This window comes from Heterocephalus glaber, unplaced genomic scaffold (assembly GCF_053883595.1).
Source record: "Heterocephalus glaber isolate CG9 unplaced genomic scaffold, H.glaber_assembly_v1.0 deba00001479, whole genome shotgun sequence".
Lineage (NCBI taxonomy): Eukaryota > Metazoa > Chordata > Mammalia > Rodentia > Bathyergidae > Heterocephalus > Heterocephalus glaber.
In genome coordinates, this window is record NW_028258316.1 from 13,742,460 (window position 1) to 13,767,024 (window position 24,565).

The following is a 24,565-nucleotide window of genomic DNA, read 5'->3' on the forward strand; positions in this document are numbered from 1 at the left end:
GGGATAGCAGGTATGCATGGCCATGCTGAGTTTAAAGATAGTTCTTATCATGTGTCAGGCACTATTCTCCACACTAAAATGTATTAACTCATTATGTCTGACAACAATCTTATAATGTAGGTACTATTATTAATCTCTACAAATGAGGAAACTGAGTCCCAGAGAGGTTAAGTAATTTGTATTACTGTCTTCCTAGTGTCTCTCACTCAAATAACTTTTTAATTCAAACAAAATTATGTCATGTTAAGCATTCTGATGTAGCATCCCATGAATATATTTTTCCCTGACCTTGTCCTATAAAAACATTCCCATGAATTTTGTCTCAGTAATACTGTGCTATTTGTAGTTCATCAACCTCAGCTCTCTCATGCCCCTGTGCCTTTGTACACATAGTTCTTTCTGTCCACTCCACCCTCAGAATATTTTTATTCTTTTTTTTTCAAGATTCAGTCAAGTCTCGCCTTTGCCACCCTTAGCTACCCTCCCTTGTCCCTTAAATGCTTTCTTGACTCCCTAACTTCCATGGATATAGGGATCAAAGTTTTTTATGCTTTTTCCCCAAACATAATGTCGGCTAGTGAGTAGTACGGAAAACTTTGCTGAGTGATTGAATGACTCTATAGATTTAAAGAATAAATGAATGTGTTTTATTAAATTCCTGAGGATATAATTAACTTTCTGATGCCTTATTCTAGAAAAACCGTTAGCATTTAAAGGTGGTCTGTAGAATAACACTCCTCACAGTTAGCTACATGAAAGAAATCATTGGTTGGTAGACATAGCATTGCTTCCTTCCTCTTTCAGGTCCTCACGAAGGATTCAGTGACAATCAGCGTGGATGGTGTGGTCTATTACCGTGTTCAGAATGCGACCCTGGCAGTGGCAAATATCACCAACGCGGACTCAGCGACCCGTCTTCTGGCACAAACGACTCTCAGGAATGTTCTGGGCACCAAGAACCTTTCCCAGATCCTCTCTGACAGGGAAGAGATTGCACACAACATGCAGGTAAGGGATTCACCAACCCAACAGAAACTGAAAGAGAGTCCATGATTGTTTGGGAACAGTTTATCAGTTCAAGTTGGGGGTCTCTGGCCTGTGTTTCTTCTTCGGTTTTCCAGACATGATGCAAGGAGCGACTTGTCACCCTGACCGCTTATGGGTTCATACCACTCAGACACATGTTTTTAGTTTCCTCCACTGTTTATTTTTTCCCACAGTCAGTATGACCCTTTTTGTTTGGCATGATAGTTCAGAGGTTGTTCTGCAAGGCTGCAGATATTATCCAAGCCTTATTCTGTGTGAGTCCCACGAATTCCCTTCTAACTGCTGTGCTTTCCAGGCTTGCTTCAGTAGTAGATATTAAGCCTGGCGTGTTCACAAAGATACAGCACTATAAGTAAATTCTTACTCTCAGTAAAATCTCATTGTGTGTAAAAATCTATGGTTTTATCCATCACAAACTCGTGAAATAGAGGGAATGATTTCATCCCTGCCCTTGTAAGGAGGAGAGTGAAGCACAAAGAAGTAACATGCCTTACAGCATCACACTCTTGTGGGGATCAGTGCGCTATGGCCCTCAGGCTGGCCATCCGCTTGTATAGCAAAAGTTCACTGGAAACCACATGAATCATATAAACTACCCAGGGCTGCTGTTGACCTACAGCAGCTGCACAGAGACTGCAAGTGAACGATTCCTATGTGGCCATTTTTAGAAGATGTTTGCCATTAGCTTCTAGAAACAGAGTCAGGACCAGTTCCCTGGTAACCCAGCTGCAGCTTCAGCCTGTTTCTCTGCCACCCTCCTCCAGCCCTTTCTCCTCTTCACATTCCAACTACTGCAGCCACTGCAGGCATCTGGGTGGGGGCTGATGATGCTTGCCTTCTGTCCCCAACAGTGCACTCTGGATGATGCCACTGACGACTGGGGAATAAAGGTGGAGCGAGTGGAAATTAAGGACGTGAAGCTCCCCACACAGCTCCAGAGAGCTATGGCCGCAGAGGCAGAAGCATCCCGGGAGGCCCGAGCCAAGGTAATGTTTTCTCTTTGTTTGTTTTTAGTTGTTTTTCTCATTGAGTTTTCTTTTTTAATTCCACAAAGCTCACTGAAAAGAAACTGAAGTGTTTAGTAAAGATGGAAGCTCTCCCCACCACACTGAATCTACTCCCCCAGAGGCCACACTCTTAACAGTTTTGGTTTGTTTTTGTTTTTGCTTGTTCCTTTTTGACAGTGTCTCCTGCATAGTTCAGGCTGGCCTTGAACTTACTCTGTAGCCCAGGAGGGCCTTGAACTCATGAGGATCCTCCACCTCAGCCTCTTGAGTGCTGGGATTACAGGCAAGTGCCACCACACCCAGCACTCTTAACAGTTTATTGTACTTGAATTTTATTTGATTTGGATGTTGAACAATTGGCTTGTTTTAGGAAAATAACATCACACTGACATACTGTTGTACATCTTGCCCATGGACTTAGCACTGAGGACATATTTGTTAAGCTAATTTAGAAAAGAAGCCAGATGTGGTGGCGTGAGGCTGTAATCCCAGCCCTTGGGAGAAAAGAAAAGAGAAGAGAAGAGAAGGGAAGGGGAGGGGAGGGGAGGGGAGGGGAGGGGAGGGCAGGGCAGGGCATCTTTTAAGATGATAATGTACAGAAATACAGGGCTTTCTCACCAAACCCAAGACTGGGCAGTAGACTCAAGCCTCACCAGAACCAGACAGAGGGCCTGAAAGTAGTCAGGGCTGAAGGGAGTTCATTCCCTCTCCTGAGCCAGGGCCAGTTGCAGATAGTTTGTGGTGGGTGACACTTGACTCCAAGTTCACACCCTGTGCCAAGGAGCACCAGAGACACAGATCAGCCCTGATCCCACACTCACAGAAAAGAGGTTTGCTTTGGTCCAACTTTGGATCAAGAGCAAAGTCTAACACTAACCCAGTCCCAAACCACCACCCCCATGACAACTAGAGGAAGAGGATATCTGTGTGTGTGTCTGTGTGTGTGTGTGTGTGTGTGTGAGAGAGAGAGAGACTGGGGATTGAACACAGGGCCTTTGCACTGAGCTACATCCCTAGTCCTTTTTTTTTTCTGAGATGTGGCTTCCCTCAGTTGCCCAGGCTGGTCTCAAACTTGCCATCCTCCTGCCTCACCCTCCCAGAGTCCTGGGATTACAGGCATGCGCCATCACACCCAGAAAAAGAGATTTCTTGGGAGGAATTGCAGGAGACTTGGCAGATCTCCCAAACAAAGAACAAACCAACTCATCATCATTAGAAAAGAGTGGTAGCTGGTGATAATTGGCTGACCACGGAACCCTGTCCTTCTCTTAGGATGCTCTTTAAGCCACCAATTGGTTAGTATAATTTCTTAATACCAAATAGAAGAGTAGCCCATCTGACATGCTGCCTCCAGAATCTTATATTAACTAGAATTTTAAGTTCTCCTAATATGATCATGCTACAGAATCCTCAAGTGCCTTCTTTCAAAATCATCACTTTAGAAGATTAAGTTATATGTATGATAATCTTAGCAAATGTTTCCTCTTATCACCTAGTTATTTTAGAAAATTAGAAATTTATTTTACCAAGAATCTGTCATCAACCAAAAGCCTCATTTCTGCCCAGGCGTAGACTAGCAGAGTCTGAAGGATCCTCAGAGATTATCTTCCAAAGGTGACAAATACCTCATCTAGCTACACTGCACCCTCCCCACCAGCACTGTGTGCCCCTGAACCTAGACTTGGCCTCAGAATCAGTCCTTCTCAGAACTCCAGGAGGTGTGGAGATAGCCCTAGCAATGGAACTTGATGGCCAAGTGGAAAACTGAACCCGAGAAAAATTAAGTGATTCCCTCAAGGTCACTCTGTTGATTAATGGCAGTGGACATGAGAATTCTGCTCTGCTTCTCCTGCCTTCTCTGGACTTCCAGGGTGGGCTGAACCTTCTCCTCAGCACACCAATTTAGACGGAAAGTTCCTATCTTCCCTTTATAACAACAAGAAAGGATCAGGAAGTCTGTTAGAATTTTGGTTACCATGTTGTCACTTGGATAGGGTTACCACTTGGATTTGGTTACCACATTGTCACTTGGAAAGGTTAATCTGACAGCTGTTTCATGAACCTTGATAGAAAATAATTATCTTCAAGGTTAATGTTTACACAATGAACCAAACACTTCTGTAAAAAAACAGTAACCCTACTAAAACACTAGGCTTATTTCAGGTTCATTTGGAAAACATGGGAGTCACAGTTTCTTATAGTTTCTTCAACAAATTTCAGAGGAACAGAGAGATTGGTTGTGAGCGCCTATAAATTAAGAGGCTTCAGAGAAAAATACCTTAGTCACAGGTAAATTAAAATTCAAATTACAGCAGATGCAACCCTAGTGTCTTAGTTATTTGTCTCATTACCAGAACAAAATACCTGATACTCATAAGTTAAAGGAGGAAAGGTTTATTTTGGCTCAGTTTGTGGAGGCTTCAGCCCATAGTCAGCTGGCTCTAAGGCAGGGCAGCATGGCAGAGGGGCACTGCAGAGGAGAAAGAGTTCATGGCATAGCAGGCAGAAGACAGTGAGGCAGCGAAGCAGCAACAGCAAGCTTCCCTTTCCCTTTTATTTCAACCAGGTTATAAGCCTATTGGTTGGTGCCACCCCCATCCAGGGTGGGCCTTCCCATTATTCACACCAAAACTATGCTAACCCGATCAGTGGATTAATTTAGTTATCACATCCTTAACCCACATTCATGAACCCTAGATCCAACCACTTCTAAAAAGCCCTACCATATGAGCACATGAGGCTTTGAGGAGACATCTAGATACAAACCATAACATCAAAGATATCCACCAAATGCCTTGGAAAAAGAAAGATAAGAAAAGAACCAAAAGTGGCTGAGGGAGGAACTAGAATGCTCACCTCTGCTGGTAGAAGTATGCAGTGGTACAACCACAGTGGAAGATAATCTGACAGCATCTATTTGCAGACCCTGTGAACCAGTAAGCTCCACTCCTCAGCATGTATCTCTTGGGAATGTTCTTATATGTCTACCAAGAGGCATGCTCTAGGATGTACACAGCAGCATTTTGTAATTGCCCCAGACAGGAAACTGCCCAGATGTCCACTAGTTGAATGGGTAAAGTGTGGTTTATTCACATGAAGGAATACGCTGTAACAAAAAGGATGAACACCTAACTGCTTACAAACATAAGTGGAGTGAGGGAGCCTGACACAAAAGAGGACAGATTCTCTACACATTGTGCTGTATGTTAACCAACCCCTCGTCCTTTTTTTTGGTACCGGGGATCGAACTCAGGACCTTGTGCTTGTGAGGCAGGTGGCAGAACCACTGAGCTAAATCCCTGGCCCCAACCAAACCTCTTTTTAAGGTTTTTAGACCAACTCTTAATGGTTCACATTGTAAATCTTTAGTGCTTGTGTTCTCCCTTAATTCCTTTTTTCTGCAACTCAGAAAAATGTCTGTTATATGTTTCCCAGCTCATGTTTCTGGGCCTGGTGTCCTGTTAATTGTAAGGGGTGGAGTGCAAAATTGGAGACTATCACCTTTCTCTGCCTTTTCCTCTTACCAGCCACATGTGCTCCAGAGGACAGGAAGTGCCAATCTCACCCATGTGTAAAGGTCGTATTTTCAACTGGTGATCTGCGGGGCTTGGGGGTGTAGCTCAATGATAGAGCAGTTGCCCAGTCTGCACGAGACCCTGGGTTTGACCCCCAAAACGGCAAGCAAAATTTAATAAAATAAAAGCTTGTGAATATAAAACATTGATTGACATGGAATTATCATGCATTTAGGGGGAAAAAAAGGCCAAAACATTCACAAATAGCTTTGCTCTCTAATATGCTATCTGCAGCATGTACGTAGCCATATGTAGATAAAACCCATGATATTGTGTTCACATCTTTGGCAGCTTTCCCAGGGCATCTTTCCGATGAATAAACTGTGTGCCCAACCTAGTGGGTCTGGCTTCCTGGCTAAGAGATTGTGAATTGATTGGTGGTAGGAAAGGAGATATCTTTGCGGTTGGTCCACATCCAAACAAAAACATGTCTAATTGGACATTTGAGATGACATGGGAAAAAAAAGTCAGAGCCTGCTGTTCCCATAGCAGGGGTTTATTTATGAATTCTCTAGTGCTTGCCTTGGAATACGGTCATGTGGTTTTCTGTGAGTGTGTTTGGCCCTGCCCCTTCTCATAGACCAAGGTAGGGAGACGTAATGGTTTGCCTTGATAAATTAGAGTCTTTATCCTATAAACCAGTAAGTACCATATCCTGTATGCCTTGGTTCCGTTAACGGCCTTACCCATCCAACCAAAATCTAGAAGCAAGAGTCACACCAGCCAAGAGTCAAATGCTGCTGACTCTCCCCTAAAATAGCTCCTCATCCACTCTGTCCTTGCCCCCACCACCAATGAGGCCTGTGTGAAGCAGTTCCCATGAACAGCTCCCAGTCTCTACTCTATCCCCAGGCATCCTCCTCTGTTTTCGCAAACTAGATCTGATGAGGTTACTTACCTGCTCAAAATGGACCCGTGGCTGCATGTTATCTACAGAACAAAAATCAAAGGCCATGGCCCTTCCCTGATCTTCAGACCCTGGCCTCACTCAGCCCCACCTTCTCCCTCTTCCCCACACAGTATTCAGTCACTAACAGTTTTCTGGACCACAACAGCTTTTTTATACTTCAGTTCTATTTCCTGTGTTCTGCCTAAATTGTTCTTCCTCAACTTTATCTGAACATCAAGACTTTCATTCTTTAAGATTCAGCTTCTGGGGCCGGGATTTAGCTCAGTGGTTTCACCACCTGCTGTGCAAGCACAAAGACCCGAGTTCGATTCCCAGTGCTCCCCCCAAAAAAAGATTCAGCTTCTGTAACTCACCACCTTACCCTCTGTAAAATTACCTGTCTCTCATGCTTGCACTGTGCCCTGCACATATTTCTGTCAACATTCATCACACTAGGTCTGTCCCCACTACTGAAAAGGAGCCAAGGAGGCCATGGATTCCATTCTCTATCCACAGCTTCTGCACAGGGTTTGTTTACACCTAGAGGCCCCCAAAGTTTGCTGTACATGAACAGAATCTCCTTGGGCATAAGGCCATTGCTGCCAATTCTGATATTCACAAGGATTTTATGAACCATTCCTATCTTGAGGTCCATTATAAGAGCAACCTAGTGAAAGTGCAATTTTAATCTAAATGATTGAGATAACTTTGTAGTTTCTCTTCTTCTGGGATTATGAGTTGAAAGTAACTCCCTTGATTTAGCTTCTAAATCTTGTGCATCAAAGGATAGTCGTATTAAAACTCAGGTATTGGGCTGGAGATTTAGCTCAGTGGTGCTGCACCTGCCTGGCAAATGCAAGGTCCTGAGTTTGAGTCCCAGTACCAGAAAAAAAAAACAAAACTCAGGTCTTCATAGCACATGCCTTTCCTGTATAGTAGTCTCTGCTTATTCATTCAACATTTTAGATACCTTTTCTATCTTCCCCACAATGGTCCTGTGAAGCAAGTGTTGTCTTATTTTGAGAATAAAAATTGAAGGTTCTGATGTAAAATAACCTCTCTGAGAATATTTGGTGAGATTTAGATTTAGGATTTGAGCTAACATCCATTTAACTCCTTGTTATCTACCACTCCAGTGATCTGCGAACTTTTTTGCTTGTGTAACCCCTTAAAGAATTTGTAAAATATCCTATCATACATTTTAAATTGGCATGTAAAAATCTTGGAGATGTATAGATATTAAGTATATAATTTCTGGCATGTTGTAAATATTGACATCTTAAAATGAAACTGATAACATCACTCTTTTAAATATGTCCAGTACAATTTACGTATCCATTTAAAAATATGTAAGTTTTTTTTATCAATCCTGAATATTTCATTGTACTTTTTTCTTCCTGAAGTTATATTTCCATTTCATCCCTTCCCCACAAGTCCCTTTCCTAATATATTTTGTCATGAATTATTTTATTACCTCACTGTAACATGTTTAGTATACAAGTTAGAATTATTTAGAATTTCTTGTGACTGTAAACAAGGCAAATGGTTTTAGAATTTCTCCTAAATAAGGAATGAGTTTTTACTAGAAATGCTGCTGAATGCAATAAATGAAGGATTACTTCATAAATGTGTAGATGGCTATTATTTATCATTAGAATGAGACAAGATTTAGTATCAATTTTCATTCTGCTTTTCATTTTTTATAGACAAGAGAACCAAGAAACCTTAACATAATGAAGTTGATGGAAGTAGTTTTATTTAAAGTCATGCACTTCTTAGCCCTCTCTTTGAATGTGCATGCTAAAAGGTCTTATGGGAATCTTTTCTCAAAATATAATTTTAATGATCTATCAGCTTTCATTTCAATAAGATCCTCTTTCCTTTCTTTGAAATCAAAGAATTAGAAATCCACATGACCTGCAGAAAGATTTATGTGCAGTCATTGCCTTTCTCAAGCCCTATACAGTATTGTGACTTGTCCCTTTGCATGGTAACCTAGAAAATGAGAGGGGCCGGGATTTAGCTCAGTGGTTCCACCGCCTGCCTCGCAAGCACAAGATCCCGAGTTTGATTCCCCCATACCACAAACCAAAAAACCGGTACCCTGGAAAATGAGAGAAAGGGAGTCATAAAAAAGGCATATCATGAGCTAGGCACAATCTAGCAGTTGATTTCCTTAAAGCTACTCTGCCGTACTCCCTGGGGCGTTTCACACACTACCTATGGCACACGTCTCCCGGTTTGAAGATTACCGCGCACCGTCGTGTGGCTTCTCCAGTCTGACCTCTCCTTTCCCTTCCCCACAGGTTATTGCCGCGGAGGGAGAAATGAATGCCTCCAGGGCTCTGAAAGAAGCCTCCATGGTTATCACCGAGTCTCCTGCAGCCCTTCAGCTTCGGTACCTTCAGACATTGACCACCATTGCTGCCGAGAAAAACTCCACGATTGTCTTCCCTCTGCCCATAGATATGCTGCAGGGCATCATGGCGGCAAAACACTGAGCCATGTAGGCCGGCGCTGGGATGTGCTCTACACGTCCAAGCAAGGAGTAGGGGACCAAATTAGCCTTAGTTCACAAGGAGAGAGTAGGGCAGGGAACCTTGAATATCCTCCCTCCCTGTCCTTTTCTGTATGTTGAGGTTCTTAGAATGTGTAGTGATCGTAGAAACAGTGGAAGGAATTGTTGGCTTGCAAATACTGAGAGAGAGTGAGATCGGTGATTTATATATAAGATAATCTCCCACCCTTTAAGATACTTAAGGGTTTGTATTTTAGATCATCTTGTAATAGGAAAAACCTCTCTTCTTTTGACTTCCATTGAGTCATTCTGAACCTGCCATCAGCGCTACACCAGAGGCAAGAACACAGGCTAACACTGCTACCTGTCACCTTGTGGCACAGCCAGCTTCTCTGGGCCATCTGTGCCTTACCACCAGGGAGCCTTAATTGAGGACATTTCCCTGGTGTCCACCTACTTTATAAACCCAAACCTCACTGGGTAGGAGCCATCTTCCTGTCGTACCTATCAAACTACAAGAAATGGTCAGGCTCGATAAAAACAGGTTACCCTAAGCCTTTGGTGACTTTTAAATTCACCACTGTGGAGGTCCTTTTGAAAATAATAGATGCAGTTTTTGTAACTCCTTTGAGCCTCCTTCAGGAGGAAAAGACTCCTCTGTGGTCTGTCTTTCAAACCAGCTATCTACTTACCACAAAAGTGCTTCTTCTAACTTTTGCCTATTTTCATATATCAAGTTTTGAATAGTTTTGACTTTTTAATAAAACTTTCTCTAAGTTCTATAAACAGACCCATATGAATAGCTAAAGGATCAAAAGACTTTTTTAAAAAAATCTTCAAAAAACCATTATATTTTACTGTCTGCATGCTGTTAACTATTGTACATTTTGAAATACCCCACTCATGAAGTAGCGTAACAAATATATTGGATCAGTTATATCAAAGGATCATGGGCCAACACTGTTGAACTTAGGATACATATGGGAGATGTAGAACTTTTAGTTTGCCTCCTTGTTCTTTTTCTCCTGTATCTGTTGCTGCTCAAGAAGGAAGTGGCCACCCCGTTGGGGTCATAGTTTTTTCTGTAATATTAGGAAGCACCTTGTTTTGCAAATGCCTATGAACTGGAGCAACCTGACATGCTTTCTACTGGCCTGGAAAGCTGGTTGTTGACATTTACAACACATCCTCTCTCTGAGGCTCTCAGTTTACCTGGAGAAGTCTAAAAATAACAGCTTCCTTTCCCAGCACCTGTCTTCCTCTCAGCCCTTAGCTAAATCACTCTGTGAGTCCCAGCCCACACTGTCCCTTCTACTAGACTCCTTTTCCAAGCTTATTTTAGAAAACTTTGAACTATGTTCTGTCCAGGTTCCTGAGTGTATTGGAGATGTATGGACTGTTTCAGCTCAGGACTCAAGTTGCATTTGCATTTTGATTTTTTTATATGATGACTTTGTCTGTTGATCTTTGACCTCTGAGGACCAGGAAGCTCCATACCCTGGTGAAAGTCTCTCCTCAGATGTAGCATGACAGTGCTTTTGGTTCTGAGTTTCCTTCTCTCCAGATACTGAATGACTTTCCTTTTGCTGCCTTACGAATTCATAGGCTACAGTTAAATCACTTGGGAGGGAAAAAGCATAGAAGGAGCCCTGGGGTGAGAGCACTAGGGCAAGAGTGTTTCCCATGACAACCCCTTCTCATAATGTACATAATAAAGTGTGTGGGCTTCAGTGTTCTCTGGATGCAAGTCTGTTTCTCCCTGCACTGGCATATGTGGATTTCATTTTTCAGAAGTGTCACATCAGATCATCCAGTCCCAGGCTGGCTGCCTTGGCTCTCACACACACACACACACACACACACACACACACACACACACGCACACACACACTTTTCCTGGGGAGTTTGAGATCCACTCCCTGCTCCAGCCCTTGGCTGGCTCCATTTTCCTTTGCCTTCCTCCAAATGGGATAGGAACCCACTCCCGGCTGTCACTCTGATAATCACACAGACCTACCTCTACTTAAAATAGTGAGCGACAACTATGGGGTTTACCTGCAACATCTAGGCTTTGAAGAGCTGTGCTGGATTAATGGCAGCCTGTGGAGCACTAGTCACTTAACTCTGTGCCTACACACATGCACACATTCATCATTTTGTCCTCAAAACAGCTTATAGGATACATCCTGCATTTTATAGAGGGGACACCAAGGCTCAAAGTAAAACTCAGCCAAAGTCTCATGGGTGGTGAGGAGCACAGCTGGCATTAAATCCAGATTGTCCAGGGCCAAAGTCCACCTAAAATGTCTCAATATATCTTCATGTGTCACTGCTTCTGCTGTCCCTGTACACACACCACTACCAGCAGCAGTCATTCTATATATAGATCATGAGTTTCCAAGACCATCAAAGTTTATTTGATTTTGCATTGCATTCATACCCAAACAGGTTTTAAACTTAAACTTTAGTTTTGGGTCATCTGATCAAGCTGAAGTTCGACACAAATGAGGTGGGTTAATCACGTTTTCACGTCCACACTGTGTTACAACACCCTGACCTGAGCAGGAAGAACCAGACAGGGTCCCACTGACACTGAAGTCTCCCAGTAAGGAGTGAGCTCAGAGCCCTTCCCACTACTCATTGGTGGCTTTCAAACTTCCTTTTAGAAGCAAGCTCCTTTTTTCAAAGGAAACTACACGCTGGTAAAAAGGTTTAAAATAAGCATAAATGCTTAAGTTCACATGTACAATATTTACTTATAAAGTACACAAGTGAGAATAGTGAGACTGCTTTGAAAAAATATTAATCAGAGTTACGAGTTACAATCTTAAAGCAGGCTCTCCACTCAGTTTCTGTTTTGCTTCAAAAGTATCTGTGGTTTTTGTTAGTGCTTCAAAAATGGAATTTGAATCATATATGTGCAAAATCGTGGAAGTGCCTCATATAATTCTACAGATCCTAGTTTGAAAATCATGCTTGTAGCTTCTCCTGCTCTATCACCTTGCACAGCTTATGTGACCTTAGATGAGTCATCTCGCCTCAGCCTCATTTTCCTCACCTGTAATATGGGATTATAGTCCATCTGTTTGTGCCCTTAGACCTTATGAGAAGGTGTGGGAAGCCACAGGTACTTTAACAAGCGTATACTGGTGCCTGCACACAAATTGGGAAATACTGACCCTCTACTGTGCCTATCCAAAGACTTCAAAACCTCTAGGCCAGACCACCTCTAAGATCCAAACTTCTTTACTTTGCAGGAACTAAGGAGGCTAAACAACCCATAACTTAGCTGTGGGCCAAGTGTGGGCAAGGCACTTTGCATGTCTTTCATTTCCATTCATCATTCCCTGTGCCTGTGTGGCCCAGGCCATGGGGAATCCATGGATGCCTTGAGGTTTTCAATGACTGTTAAAATAATATCAATGACATCAAGTCTAGAGCAGATCCAGGACAGGATTTGCCTAAAGGAGACATATTGCTAATAGGATGCAGCCCTGTCCAATCCATCCTATAGCCTGATGAGTTTGGTGAAAGAGGAAATTGAAACTACTGCTAATTTTAGGTTTTAGGCTGGGTATATTGGTGCCTGTCTATAATCCCTGTTACTCTGGAGGCCAAATTCAAGGCAAGCCTGGGCAATTTATCATGACTGTCTCAAAATAAAATAAAAAGGGCTGGGAGTGCAGCTCAGTGGTAGAGTGCTTGCCTAGGCTATGCAAGGCCTGGGTTCAAAATCCAGTACAGAAAAAAAGGACGGGGGGAGGAAGAAAGAAAGGAAGGGAGAGAAGAAGGAAGGAAAATTTTAGGGGCTGGGGTGTAGCTCTGTGGTAGTGTTACTGGGTTTGGGGGTGCTGGAATCTCCTTCTAGTGATGGTTTCTAAGTTCTTTCTGTCCTGAACAAAGAATTAAGCACAAAAGGCAGCAAGATTTTACACTTATTAAAGGTAAGAAAAGCAACATGCTCTGCAGAGCAAGTTTGGGCCAAGTAAAAGTAGGAAAAGTAGTACACCGTACAGCACGAGAGCAGGCTACTGTGAAAGAACACAGTAGCAGAGAGTACAGTGGTGACTGTCCTTTTTGTACCTTCTACTCCTCAGGCTCACATCAGTCTAGGCCACTGTATTCAAAACTTCGTAAGTTCTTGGGAGAAGTCCACATGCAGGGCTTTGGGAACTGTTTTGCTCATGTGTCCTGGGATTCTGTAATTCTCATGTCGTGCTTACTGCCCCAGCCAGCCTGCCACACCCCACTATGCTGCCCCATTAATACTGTATTAATATATTACCTAGCCACAGGTGATGTAATGTAGTGGGATTTGGAGTGAGGCCTGTGTTTGAATTCTAGCTCCACCATATTAGCAATGTGATCTTGAGCTCTTCATAGTTTCCTTAGCTGCAAAATGAGAATAAGAACAGAGTCTACCCATGAGAATGAGAATATTTGTGAAGATTGCGAGAGGCAATGGTTAACACAATGTGTAGCCCATAGCAGCTTAAAGACAGAAAAAACTTCGAAAGCACCTAGCACATAGCATACAGCCAGGGTGCTGTGTCTGGCTGAAAGCAATGCGGAGCCAAGTCAAACCAAATTAAACCGTGACCCTGTGTTCTCTCAATGAAACCGTTGATTCTGTATAACTAGAGCTTGAGGTTTCACAAACATTGAAGAATGAAGTCACGAACCCAAAGGAGAAAGTTACGTGAGTTTTTATTAGGAGTGAGAAGAAAAAAGGCTCCTGGTTTCTCCAGGAGGTGAATCCCAAAGACACAATTGCCACATGGTCCCTTGGTCCAGAACTTTTATGAACAAGCAGAACATGGGAAGGAATTGCTCGATTATTTAGTGGCCACCTATCACACGTTGCTCTATGATTTTACGATGATCAATTGGAACTTAGTCTCTCTAACCCAGTTACTCAGCTTGTAGGGTTTAAAGGAAACTGGGATTTTGAAGAAAAACTGGTTATTTTGCATTTTAAATTCCCGGAAACTCAGGAACTTAGTAGGGAGTGGCTACAACTCCCTTTAGTAGAGAGGAGGGTGCATTCCATGTTGTAGAGGAAGAATATTCTTGGTCCAAAGTCCTAGTTCACTGTGTGTCTCGGGCCTTATCCCCAGCTAGCTGCCTTATTCATTAGCTAACTAAAAAAACTGTTATTTACAATAAGTGTGAGTCCAGAGGTTAGGACTCTTGAAGTGAAAAAGGAGATCATCCCTTTGTATGGAATTGGGCAACTATGGGTTAACTATGTTAGGCAACTCTGGATTAACTAGGTAATTATGCTCTTTGCAGAATGCACCTGAGTAGCCATGACAACTTCTGCAATCTGTCACCAAAGGAACATAACTGACTCAAAGTCCCTGCCAGAACTCTGCCACACCCACTCCTCTGCTTTGTGTAAATCCTGCTTGCTATATTCCCAGGGAAACTCCAATGAAAGTAAGCCTCGTAGATGTAAAAAGAGGTATATAAAGAAGAACAAACTTCAGTTTAGAGCTCTCGACACTGATAGGAGTCACTCATTGAGCCATGGGCATTAAAAGCCACTTTTTGCTCCTATCTACAGTGGTCTGTCTGGGGTCCTCAGTTTCCTGCCTCAGAAGGAGATTCCAACACCCCAAATCCAGTAACATTTGCAAGTTTGCAAGTGGAGAACTTGAGGATCAGAGAACTTTTCTGGGTGTGTCTGTGTGTGTGCACGTGTGTGGATGTGCATGTGCTGGGGATTGAGCTCAGAGCTCACTCATGCTAAGTGTGCATTCTACCACTGCACTTCCCTCCCAGTAACTATCTGTTGAACTGAATTACTCAAGCTTCAACCCAGGATTCATGCCCCAGTGGATTTCTTTCTCAGAAATGCCACTGTGGCACTGTCCCAGTATTTCACAATGACTTCTCCATTGTGACTCACTGTCTAAAATTGCAGGAAGAGAAAATGTGGTTGAAGTGAAACTTCCTGACTTAGTTCCACCTGTAGAGAAAATAGGAAGTCAGAGCAATTAACTTGCCCCAGGCAATTTCCTTTCTCAGTGTATTAAGAGGTCTCAGCCACATCCTTGCATGCCACTGAAGACCAAAAGAATTCAGGGCAGGTTCTCCTGCACGTCCCTTAGAAGTAAGGGGAAGTAAGCGGGCTTGGCCTAGACAGACCTTCACCTGCCTCTAATGAAGGGCCCAGAAGCTTCCTCAGGACTTTACACTAGTTGAGCTGACAAGTTTTCGCTGCTTTGGGTACAGGCAAGGCAACTGTTACAGCATCAAGTCCAAATCCCTTAGAACAGAATTTGAGGCCCCAGCCCATCAGTCAGTCAACTTGGAGTTCTGTCCTAGTCCCTCTTCATTGCTCCCTGGCTTCGTACCTGCTGCACCCTCTGAGATGACTTGCCTTCCTCATTGCCCCAGTGCTTCACCCGGAAAATTTCTTTGCCACTGCGCTCGTCACCTCTGCGTTGAATCAGAATCTCTAGAGATCCGGTAACTGGAGACTCAGGCTTTTAAAAAGGTCCCTGGATAATTTCAGGACTCAACTAGCTTTGGAAATGACAATGTAAACACAGACACACACACACACACACACACACACACTCTTCCCACCACATAAACCTCACATTGACGTCTGTTCTTCTATAGCCTTACATATGGCAGCCTCCTTCCATAACTTGGACAGGAACAGGGGAAGTACTGTGGAACAAGAGGGGGAGATGCAGCGAGAAGAGTCCAGAAGGAAGGAGGAAAGGGATGGGATCTGTGCTCCAGCTGGTTCCTGAGCTGGTTTGTGTCCCCCATGAAGTAGTTCATGGAAATGTCCAAGAGGGAGTTCTGAAGCCATGAGCAAAATCAGAGATTCAGGCCCAGGGGACCACATGGGACACCTGGGAGTCCTTCTTCTATTCCCCAAAGACTGCGAAATGGATGCACCCAGGGGCAGCTCTTGTGATGGCAACTGCAGCAGCAAAGGTTTCTCTAAACAGCTGTGGGCATGTTATGGCTTGTGTTTAAATGGGCCCCCACATCCTCATGCTTTTCGGAGGTGGCTGAATCTAAAGTATGTGATTGATTCATGGTGGGGCTATGCCTCAGGGCACTAGGATTAAGGGTGTGAGTGCCACCTGCCCTAAGCAGTCTGAATAAGATAAAAGGGGCAGAAAGATGATGTTAAATTTCCCTTGTTGCTTTTGCTACTGTGTGGGCCCCATGAACTGTTTCTGCTCTGGGAAGCCCTTCTGCCATGTGCCACTCTGCCTTGGAGCCAGCCGATTATGGACTGAAAGTTCTACAAACTGGGAGCTAAATAAATCCATTCCCCTTTAACTTTGGGTATCAGGTATTTTGTCTCAGCAACGAGAGAAAAGCAACTAACACAGGGCAGTAGAACGAACTTGTAGGAGCCAGAGGTGGAGAAGGGTGAGGCAGATGTCACAGGATGTGACAGCTGCGACAATGCACCTTGCCCATTTCCTACTATAGGGCCCCACCTGCTGGCTTGGAACGTCACCCCTATTACAGATAGGTAAGTTAATTAGATATCTTGTTGGCAGGTAGACAGGGCCTCCCTAAGATGCCAACCCTCCAGGAGCCAACACAGCAAGGAACCAACATGGAGAACAATTGAGGTACATTCACTGGTTAACATTATAAAAAGAAAAAGAAGTACTACTTCCCCTAGAGGTAGATAGCAGTGATTGGTATTCTAAATGGGAAATTCCTTGTATGTGACTTGTCTTCCCACTTGATCCCCATTTAATCAATATTACCTGGGTGACTGTACTTGTAATCTTATTGGTTGGTCATGGTTTTGTCCCACCTCATGCCCACCTTGTAAATTTCCATTGGGCCTTCTAGTTTTGTCCCACTTTGTACCCGGCTCACCACATGGCTTTGCTGTATAAAACATCTTTGAAAAGTGAGGCGAGTGGCCAACCCACTTTCCTGTCCCCCTACTGTGTCTCTTAGACAGAAGCTTTCTTTCTCTCAATAAATTTTTCCAACTCTTAACCTCCGTTGTTCCTAGAATTCATTCTTCGATTTTAGAGAACACGAACTCACGTTTCAGGTATCTAGTAGGTTTGGAAGTTACATCTCTTCCCCTGTATCACCCCACAGCTGCTTCAAGGCCACGCCTCCAATGGCAAGCATGGGAGAGGTAAGACACGTAATGCTTCTGGCTGACTTTGACTCTGGTGCAGAGCACTTTGAATGGAACAGATATTGCTACACCGATATTCACAGGATTGTGCACAACAGCCAAGAGTGGAAGCAACCCAGATGTTCACTGGAATGAATGGATAAACAAGATGTAGTACAGACATAAATGGAGTACTGTTTGGCCACAGAAAGGGATGAAATCTTGATTTATGCTACAACACAGATGAATCTTGAAAATGTTATTCTCTGTGGAATAAGCCAGGCTCCACTTATAGCACTATCTAGAATAGGCAGATTGAGAGACAGAAAGTGCACCTGAGATTTCATAGGATGGGGGAACAGAGAATGAAGGGTTATTATTTAATGCATATAGCACTTATGTCAAAAATTAAGAAAGAGGGGCCAGGGATTTAGCTCAGCGGTGCCGCCACCTGCCTCAAAAGTGCAAGGTCCTGAGTTCAATCCCTGGTACCAAAAAAAAAAATTATGAAAGAAGTTAGGGTGCAGGTAGTGGTGATGGCTTCACTGCAGCCATCAATGAATTGTATACTTACAATTGATTCAAATGATAAATACTCATGAATAGCTTGATTCAATCAAAAAAAAGCATGAAAAATAGGAACGTACCATTGAATTTAAAAAGAACACTTTGACTTTGGCTCAGGACTTCCCAAAAGCTCTGCCAAACTTTCCTGGGCCAAATGGCACATGGGACCCTTCTCCCCAGCCTTCTCTCCCCCTCTTCACTTAGGTCAGACTTATATCCTGGCCCGACGGCTCTCCCAGCCTTCCCAGCAACACATCCCCTGGACGATCTGTGCACATCTCTCCTCATCCTGGCCTCTGCTTCTCAGATGACCAGGATTAACACAAAGGTAGATGCAGCTCTGCGACTGGTTCACAGGCACATGAGAGCACCTTGCTTGGGTATCTCAGAATTCCCAGGAACAAAGGCAAGGGAGGAACATAGCTATGCTACACTAGACCAATACACTTCAAAAAGCTTTTATTAAATTTAATTTCCAAAGCACAGGTATTCGAAACAAGTTTGCAAGGACCCTGAATTTTGGCAGGGCTGTTTTTTGGCTACTATAAAAAACACACACACACACACGTACCAGAGTTGCCCTGCTCACCATAAGGCCTCTCTGGGAGATGGACAGTTCTCAAAGGCACTGACGGGTAACAATGCCTTTCTCAGGCAGCCAGCTCAGCCAGGGCCCTGTCCAATGGGTCCACTGACCAGTAGTTGTCATCCCAGCCAAGGAACCAGCCCACGAAAGAAGGAGGCTCAAAGCCTTGCTTCACCATGGTGATGGGGGTCCGCCTGTCCCGATTAGCTGGGTCCGTCTCAATGTACCGCTTAGCTGTAGACACACATGGAGGGAAGGAAACCCAAGAGTCTCAGTGCCTCCCACCGCATGGAGAAGGTGGTTCAGGGTAGGGGTTGCCAATGATGGCTTTTGGTCCCTTTGTCCCTACTGTGTCCCTGTAGCAGAGACCACCACCCCTTACAGGCATTGATACCCACCTGGGTTCTCCACCACCTGCCCAGGTACACAGGAACTACAGCCCAACTTCCTGCTTACAAAACTTTCAGCCTTTCATCGGATTTACCATTTCTCCCTGGCTATTGGAAGATATTAAAAAAATCTGCTTCTAGGTTTCCAGGCCCTAAATCAGCTTAGTTCAGCTACCAGGGCTCTGCTTTCCAACATCAAACCCTGGCAAGTTCAGCTGTTGGGCATCCCAGAGGTGGATGTGGCTTCTCATCTGGTCCTTCCTCCCCATGCCACCCAAAGGCTCATGTGTTAAAGCCTTGGTTCCCAGGTTGGTGCTATTGGAAGGTGGTAGAAAATTTAAGAGATGGGGCCAACAATCCTCTTTTTGGGAGGTCTTCTGCTACTGGGGCATGCCCTGAAGGGGATGGTCAGGACCCTGCCCATTCCTTCCACTCTGTTTTCAACTTCTAGCCATGGGCTTCACTCTGCATTCCCCACCATGATGTGCTCCATCACTATGGGCCCAAATGCAACAGAGTCAATGGACCATGGACTGAAACCTCCAACACTGTGAGGCAAAATGAACCTTTTCCCTTTAGAAGTTGATTGGCTCAGATATTTGTGATAGTATGGAGTACTGACTAACATATCACTCCTGGCAGGGCTTAAGAGAGGCTGACTATGGAGGAGGAAGTCCCCACCCCATGGATGCTAACTCCCAGACAGAGCCTGGGCTGGAAACTGCTTCTACCCCCCTACAGCCAAAGACCTTGAGTCCTTACCAGAGGCCAAGGCTTCTGTCTTTTCCTCTTCTTGGGAATCCTTTCCAACCCAGACAAAGACCTGGGGGTGAGATGGGAAGTGAAAAGTGCATGAGGGACCAAGTTCATGGCTGGAGGAAGAATGAGAACATGTTGGGTGATGGACCAGACAGAGCCCTCAACTGACTCACAGCTCCCATAGACCATGACCACAAGGACAAGGGGCAGATGTCACAACAGGATGACCTTCAAACATGTTTTGTTCTCCCACTCACCAGTCTGTGTTGGCCTACAATATCTGTTTCCACAAACTGAGTCACCAAGGATGGTATAAATGTCAGCCTGGGCCTCACCCTCACCTGGATGAAGTGGGGTACTGCCCTGGAGAGGCAGCTCCAGTTTTCCTCCAGCTCCCGCTCCTTCACATCTCCCAGGCCAGCCTCCTTCACTCACCACCCTTGCCGACCAGGTGCCACAGGCACCAACCTGGAGCTCCCTCTCTAAAGGCTCATGAAGCTCACCAGTATTTATTTGTTCAACCAATGAGCGGCCAAACATTCTTACTCATGCAAAAAATAGACACCGACAGTCTGCTATGTGCCCACCTCTGCATATCTTGGTCAACATGGATCTAAGCTTGGAATAACAATTCCCCATCATTACCCCATTATGATAAGTTCTGTGACACACAAAAATCTATTCAGCTCATTTTTATGTCATCTGCGACCAGAATCGTGGAAAGAATTAAGTTCATGAACCAAGGTACCACTGTACTTTTATGCATCTCTAAAATATCATTTTCAAGAGCATTTGCCATTGATAAAATGGCACTGGACAATAAACTACCAGACTTGCTAGCTCTTCCTTATTCAGCCCCTCTTAGGCAGGTATCGAGTCTGTTTGGCTCCTCCTAGGATTCCCAACACTCAGCATTTTGCCTGGAAGATGGTGGTGCTGCACAAATATTGGCTGAGTGAACAAATAAACAGATGGACAAGCAGATTGGACAGCCAGTGGACTGATCAATGACAACAGCTGAATGGCTCAAGCTGCAAACATTGTGGTCCTAGTCTGTAGCCTGGAGATTCTGAGAAACAGCCTTGGGGTGGAGGAGAGGCTTATGTACCCGTGGGCAGCCATTCTGCAACCCTGAGGACTCTTGGGGAAGGCCACTTCCTCCCTGAGAACAGGCCCCGTGAGTGTCCAGGAAGAGTGCACTTCTGACCTCCATGTGATCCTGGGCAGTTGATGCTTGCATATGAGAGATGCTGCTAAATTCAGCTTTCTCTACCAGCAGACTGAAAGCACGAATTCACACCTCCCCTTTCAACAGGGGAGAATGACGTGGGTCACCTGATCTGGGATTCCGTGCAGCTTTGCGGTTTCCGTGGGAACTGTACCTGCCCAGTGAGGACCATTACTTCCATTTTAGAGCCCAAAAAATGGAGGCTCAGAGAAGGAGGTGACTGGGGGTGGCAGCTTAGGAACTTTTCTGGCAACACCTGGTACTTCTCCTTGCAGCCCCAAGCTGCCGGTCTCCCACCCCTCTGGCCTTCACCCTCCCTCCCCTTTCATTCACCTGGTCCCAGGTGTCCAGGAGCATGACGTCATCAGTCGCCAGGTCTTCCTGCATGAGCTCACCGGGAACCTCTTCGATCTGGGCGGGGGTCACAGGAGTTAAAGGCAGAGCATCTGCAGCCCAGGAGTGAGGCACAGAGCTAGTCCTAGCTCCGCAGGCTCTTTCCCCCAGGCTGCGCCCCCAGACAGTACCTCCCATCCTTGCTGCTCAGGGGTCCCCAGACCCGGCTCCCAAAGCAAGTATGCATCCTCGGTGCAGACTCACCACAAAACGTCCAATCTTGTTGGAGCAGGCGAAGAGGCGAGGAGGGTGGGCGTCCATCTTCTTGTCCTTCAGCCGTGGCGATGTGCGGTAGGCGGCCTTCCCACCCAGGGCCTCCCAGAAGCTGTCTGCGAGGGGAGGTCAGCCAGTTGCTGAGAGATGCCACCCCACACCCCAGGACATCTCATCAGGGCCCCTGGGCAAACCAACTGCTTGTCATCCCCACCTCCATTTTAAAATTCTGGAAGATCATGAGGGAAGGGACTTGAGGGAATCTGAAGATGATGAAAGAGAGGCCTAGACAGGGTAGACTTGGGCAGTAGTCACAGAGCCAGGACAACAGCCCTGCAGGATGGGTATAATTATCCCCACTCAACAAATGAGGTAGCTGAGGCTCAGAGAGGTTAAGCAAATCACCCAAAGTCACACAGCTAGGATGCAAATCTTTTCTGACTCCAATCTTCACATACTTTCCCCATACCTCCTCTATACCTGTTCTGTCCATAGGTAGCTATTTAAATTTAAATTCATTACAATGAAATATGACTAAAAAATTGGCTCCTCATTCCCACTAGTAACATTTCAAGTGCTATGTGCCATCAGCTTGCAGCTGGTAGATCTAGAACGTGTCCACTCTCACAGAAGTTTCTACTGAGCACTGCTGCTGCAGACCCCCTGCTTTCCCCAAATTTCCAACACCAAGCAGGAAGGAGTAGGCTAGAAGCACCAGCAGAAAAGACAGAGGGCTGCCATAGGAAGGTAGGATGGTGGCGTGTCTGGCCAAGCGGACTCTAAAGATCGGGAGAGACAACTGTCCCTCCAATGCCGTCACCCCTGCTACAGTCCCTCAAAGTCTCCTGGCAAGTGACTGCTCCCCCAGCAGCCTCCCCACATCTGAGGCCACCTTCCTCCAGCCACCGATACTTAGCACACACCAAGACCCAGGGCTGTGTGAGGAGATGGAGCCCCGGGGGCAGGCAAAGGTGAGGAGGCTGACGGCCCGGCCCCAACAGCACAGGCCCTGCCTGGGGCGCACCTGGCTCGCTGCCTTCAGCCACCTGCACTGGCTGGGCCTTCAGCACCCGCAGCAGCTCCTGGGCCCCTGCCTTCTCCGCGTCGCTGGCTCCTGTGCCCACCCACAGGTAGGCGGCTGAGGGGGTCTTCAGGACAAAGGCGTCGTTGGAGTTCAGAGCTCCAGCCTTGGGCATGATCTGGGAAGGGAGTGAGCCGTTAGCCGGGAGCCAGACAAAAGGCTGGGCCGCTCCTACAGCCCAGGGGACCCCGCAGCAGGACCAGCTTCTAGGTGGGAACTTGGAATAACACACCCATCAGAGCTGAGGACACAGACTTGGAACATGGATGGATTTGGCTGACCACCGTGGGTCTGGGGCCAAGATGATTCTAGAATTCTGGGCTTCATTCACAGAAAGTGAGTGTCCAAAGTGGAAGTGACAGCAATTCTGCAGGATGCTCAGGACCCTGAAGAACTATGCCCAGGCCTGTCTTCCACCTTGAAAGGGGCAGTGGCCCCCCCCCCAATGGAATTGCGTAGAATGGGCTATGTGGAAGGTAGTAAGCTACCTGTTACAGAAGGTGTGCAAGGGACCCTGGGCATTCCTGAAACAGGCACAAGTCTAGGACAGACACCCCTGCTACCAGGACAGAAAGGCTCAAGATGCGGCTTCTGAGCCCCTCACCCAGCGCCCCCCACTCCCAGGCAGCTCTGTGGGTTTCAGGGAGGGACCTGAGCCCCGGGCTCCAGGCCCCCCTGAGTTACCTCAACGGCCCGGGTGGCTCCAGAGCTGCTGGCCCGGACCTGGAAGAGGCGGGTGGGGGCGGGGGCCGTCTGGCCGCCCTCGCGGGAGGTGCCCCCCTTGTAGATGATCATGGGCTTCCCGCCAAACAGGCTCATGAGGTGGGCGGGCTCCTTGCCTTGGACCACTCGGCTCTGGTAGGAGACAGGGACAAGTGAGGGGAGGGGTGGGCGGGTGTCCGTCTCTGCGAAGTCCTGGGCACGTCCCCCAGCCCAAGCCACCACGCTGTGTCTGCGTGTGACGCGCAGCACCCACGCACTGGCAGGGAAGCCCAAGTTCCAGGAAGGCCCGGGGTCCCCTGGGTGCTGCTGCCTGCTTGCTCCCTCTCCTCCCCGAGAGGACTTGCCCTGCCGACCCCGAGTCAGGCCCAGAGCCAGGGGAGACCTCGTGTGCAAATATTCCCTGAAGTGGAAGCTCTGAGGCTCTCGGACTCTTCTGGAATGGTGATGTCACCCAGGCATGGAAGCCACAAGTGGTGTGAGTGGAGCCTTCTAGCCTGAGGGACCCCTGAGGCCAACCATGGCCCTCACCTGCATAGCCAGGGGCGAGTGCGGCTCAGGGACCGAGGGAGGGGACAGACAAGATGCTCACTCACCAGGGACCCAGCTCACACCCAGGGGGCCCTGCTCGGCACATCCAGACTCTGGCCTGGCAGTCAGGTTGGGTACCGGGGCACGGCCTGCCATGACCTGCCACGCCGGGCCTCGGGTCCCACCCTACGCAGCCCCCAATGGAGAGAACTTGGGTGCGGTCCTCAACCTCTCAGATTCCTCCTCTGGGAAATGAGGCCCAGGCTACTGCCAAGGCTGCTGTCGCATGCAGTGAGCTACGACAGCAGCGTCTCCCTCGGCACCCAGCAGCCGGATGTCACTGGCCGTCAGGGCACCAAGCCCTGCTAAGGGCGGAATGAAGGCAGCAGAATTCTTGTCTGCCTCAGCCACGTATCCCTCTGTGGCCTGGCTCTGCTGCCTCACAAGGCTCCAGCAAGCAGAAATCCCTTCAACCCAGGTTCACCACTCAGCAACTTCCCGCTGTTCTCCGAATCGAGGTCAACATCCTTCACCAAGGCCCCTGCAAGCAACTTTCCAGCCTCAGATGATGGCACCTTCCTCTTGCTTTAATACTCAACATCCCTCTCACCCCAGGGCCTTTCCATGTGCTCCTCCTTCTATGTGGAATGTGCTTTCCTTCACCTTTGCCTGGCCACCTCCTACTCGTTCTTAGGCCCTACTGGTAGAGTTCTTTCCTATGGGCAGGAGGTAGGCTTCTCTAATCTAATCAGATTCGGCTGAGATTTATATCCTGACACTTGACACTGATGCATACAGGGGAATGCCTCTGTGCCAAGCATGGCTCTGAATGTTTCACCAATGTGAATTCTCCATCCTAAACACGGCACTCCTCCTACAAGGTGGGCACAGTGACCATCCCCATCTTGAGAACTCAGAGGAGCAGAGGCTAAGTGAC

General features: G+C 46.4%; 2 protein-coding genes across 10 annotated transcripts in view; one reads left to right on the forward strand and one right to left on the reverse strand.

The window, feature by feature from the left end:
- The window catches only part of Stom (stomatin), a 29,868-nt gene extending 19,097 nt beyond the window's left edge, over positions 1 to 10,771 (forward strand). The window contains exons 5-7 of the mRNA XM_004849455.4: positions 805 to 1,008; positions 1,899 to 2,033; positions 8,825 to 10,771. Coding sequence (XP_004849512.1) covers positions 805 to 1,008; positions 1,899 to 2,033; positions 8,825 to 9,019 — 534 coding nt within the window. The 3' untranslated portion in view covers positions 9,020 to 10,771. The remainder of the gene's footprint in view (positions 1 to 804; positions 1,009 to 1,898; positions 2,034 to 8,824) is intronic.
- Positions 10,772 to 18,170: 7,399 nt separating this feature from the next.
- The window catches only part of Gsn (gelsolin), a 53,114-nt gene continuing 46,719 nt past the window's right edge, over positions 18,171 to 24,565 (reverse strand). For all 9 annotated transcript variants that reach the window (XM_004849459.4, XM_004849458.4, XM_087183278.1 and 6 more), the window contains 6 exons: positions 23,062 to 23,232; positions 22,321 to 22,495; positions 21,288 to 21,412; positions 21,024 to 21,101; positions 19,466 to 19,526; positions 18,171 to 18,548 (listed from right to left, as the gene is read on the reverse strand). In XM_004849459.4, the coding sequence (XP_004849516.1) occupies positions 18,379 to 18,548; positions 19,466 to 19,526; positions 21,024 to 21,101; positions 21,288 to 21,412; positions 22,321 to 22,495; positions 23,062 to 23,232 (780 nt within the window). In that variant the 3' untranslated portion in view covers positions 18,171 to 18,378. The remainder of the gene's footprint in view (positions 18,549 to 19,465; positions 19,527 to 21,023; positions 21,102 to 21,287; positions 21,413 to 22,320; positions 22,496 to 23,061; positions 23,233 to 24,565) is intronic.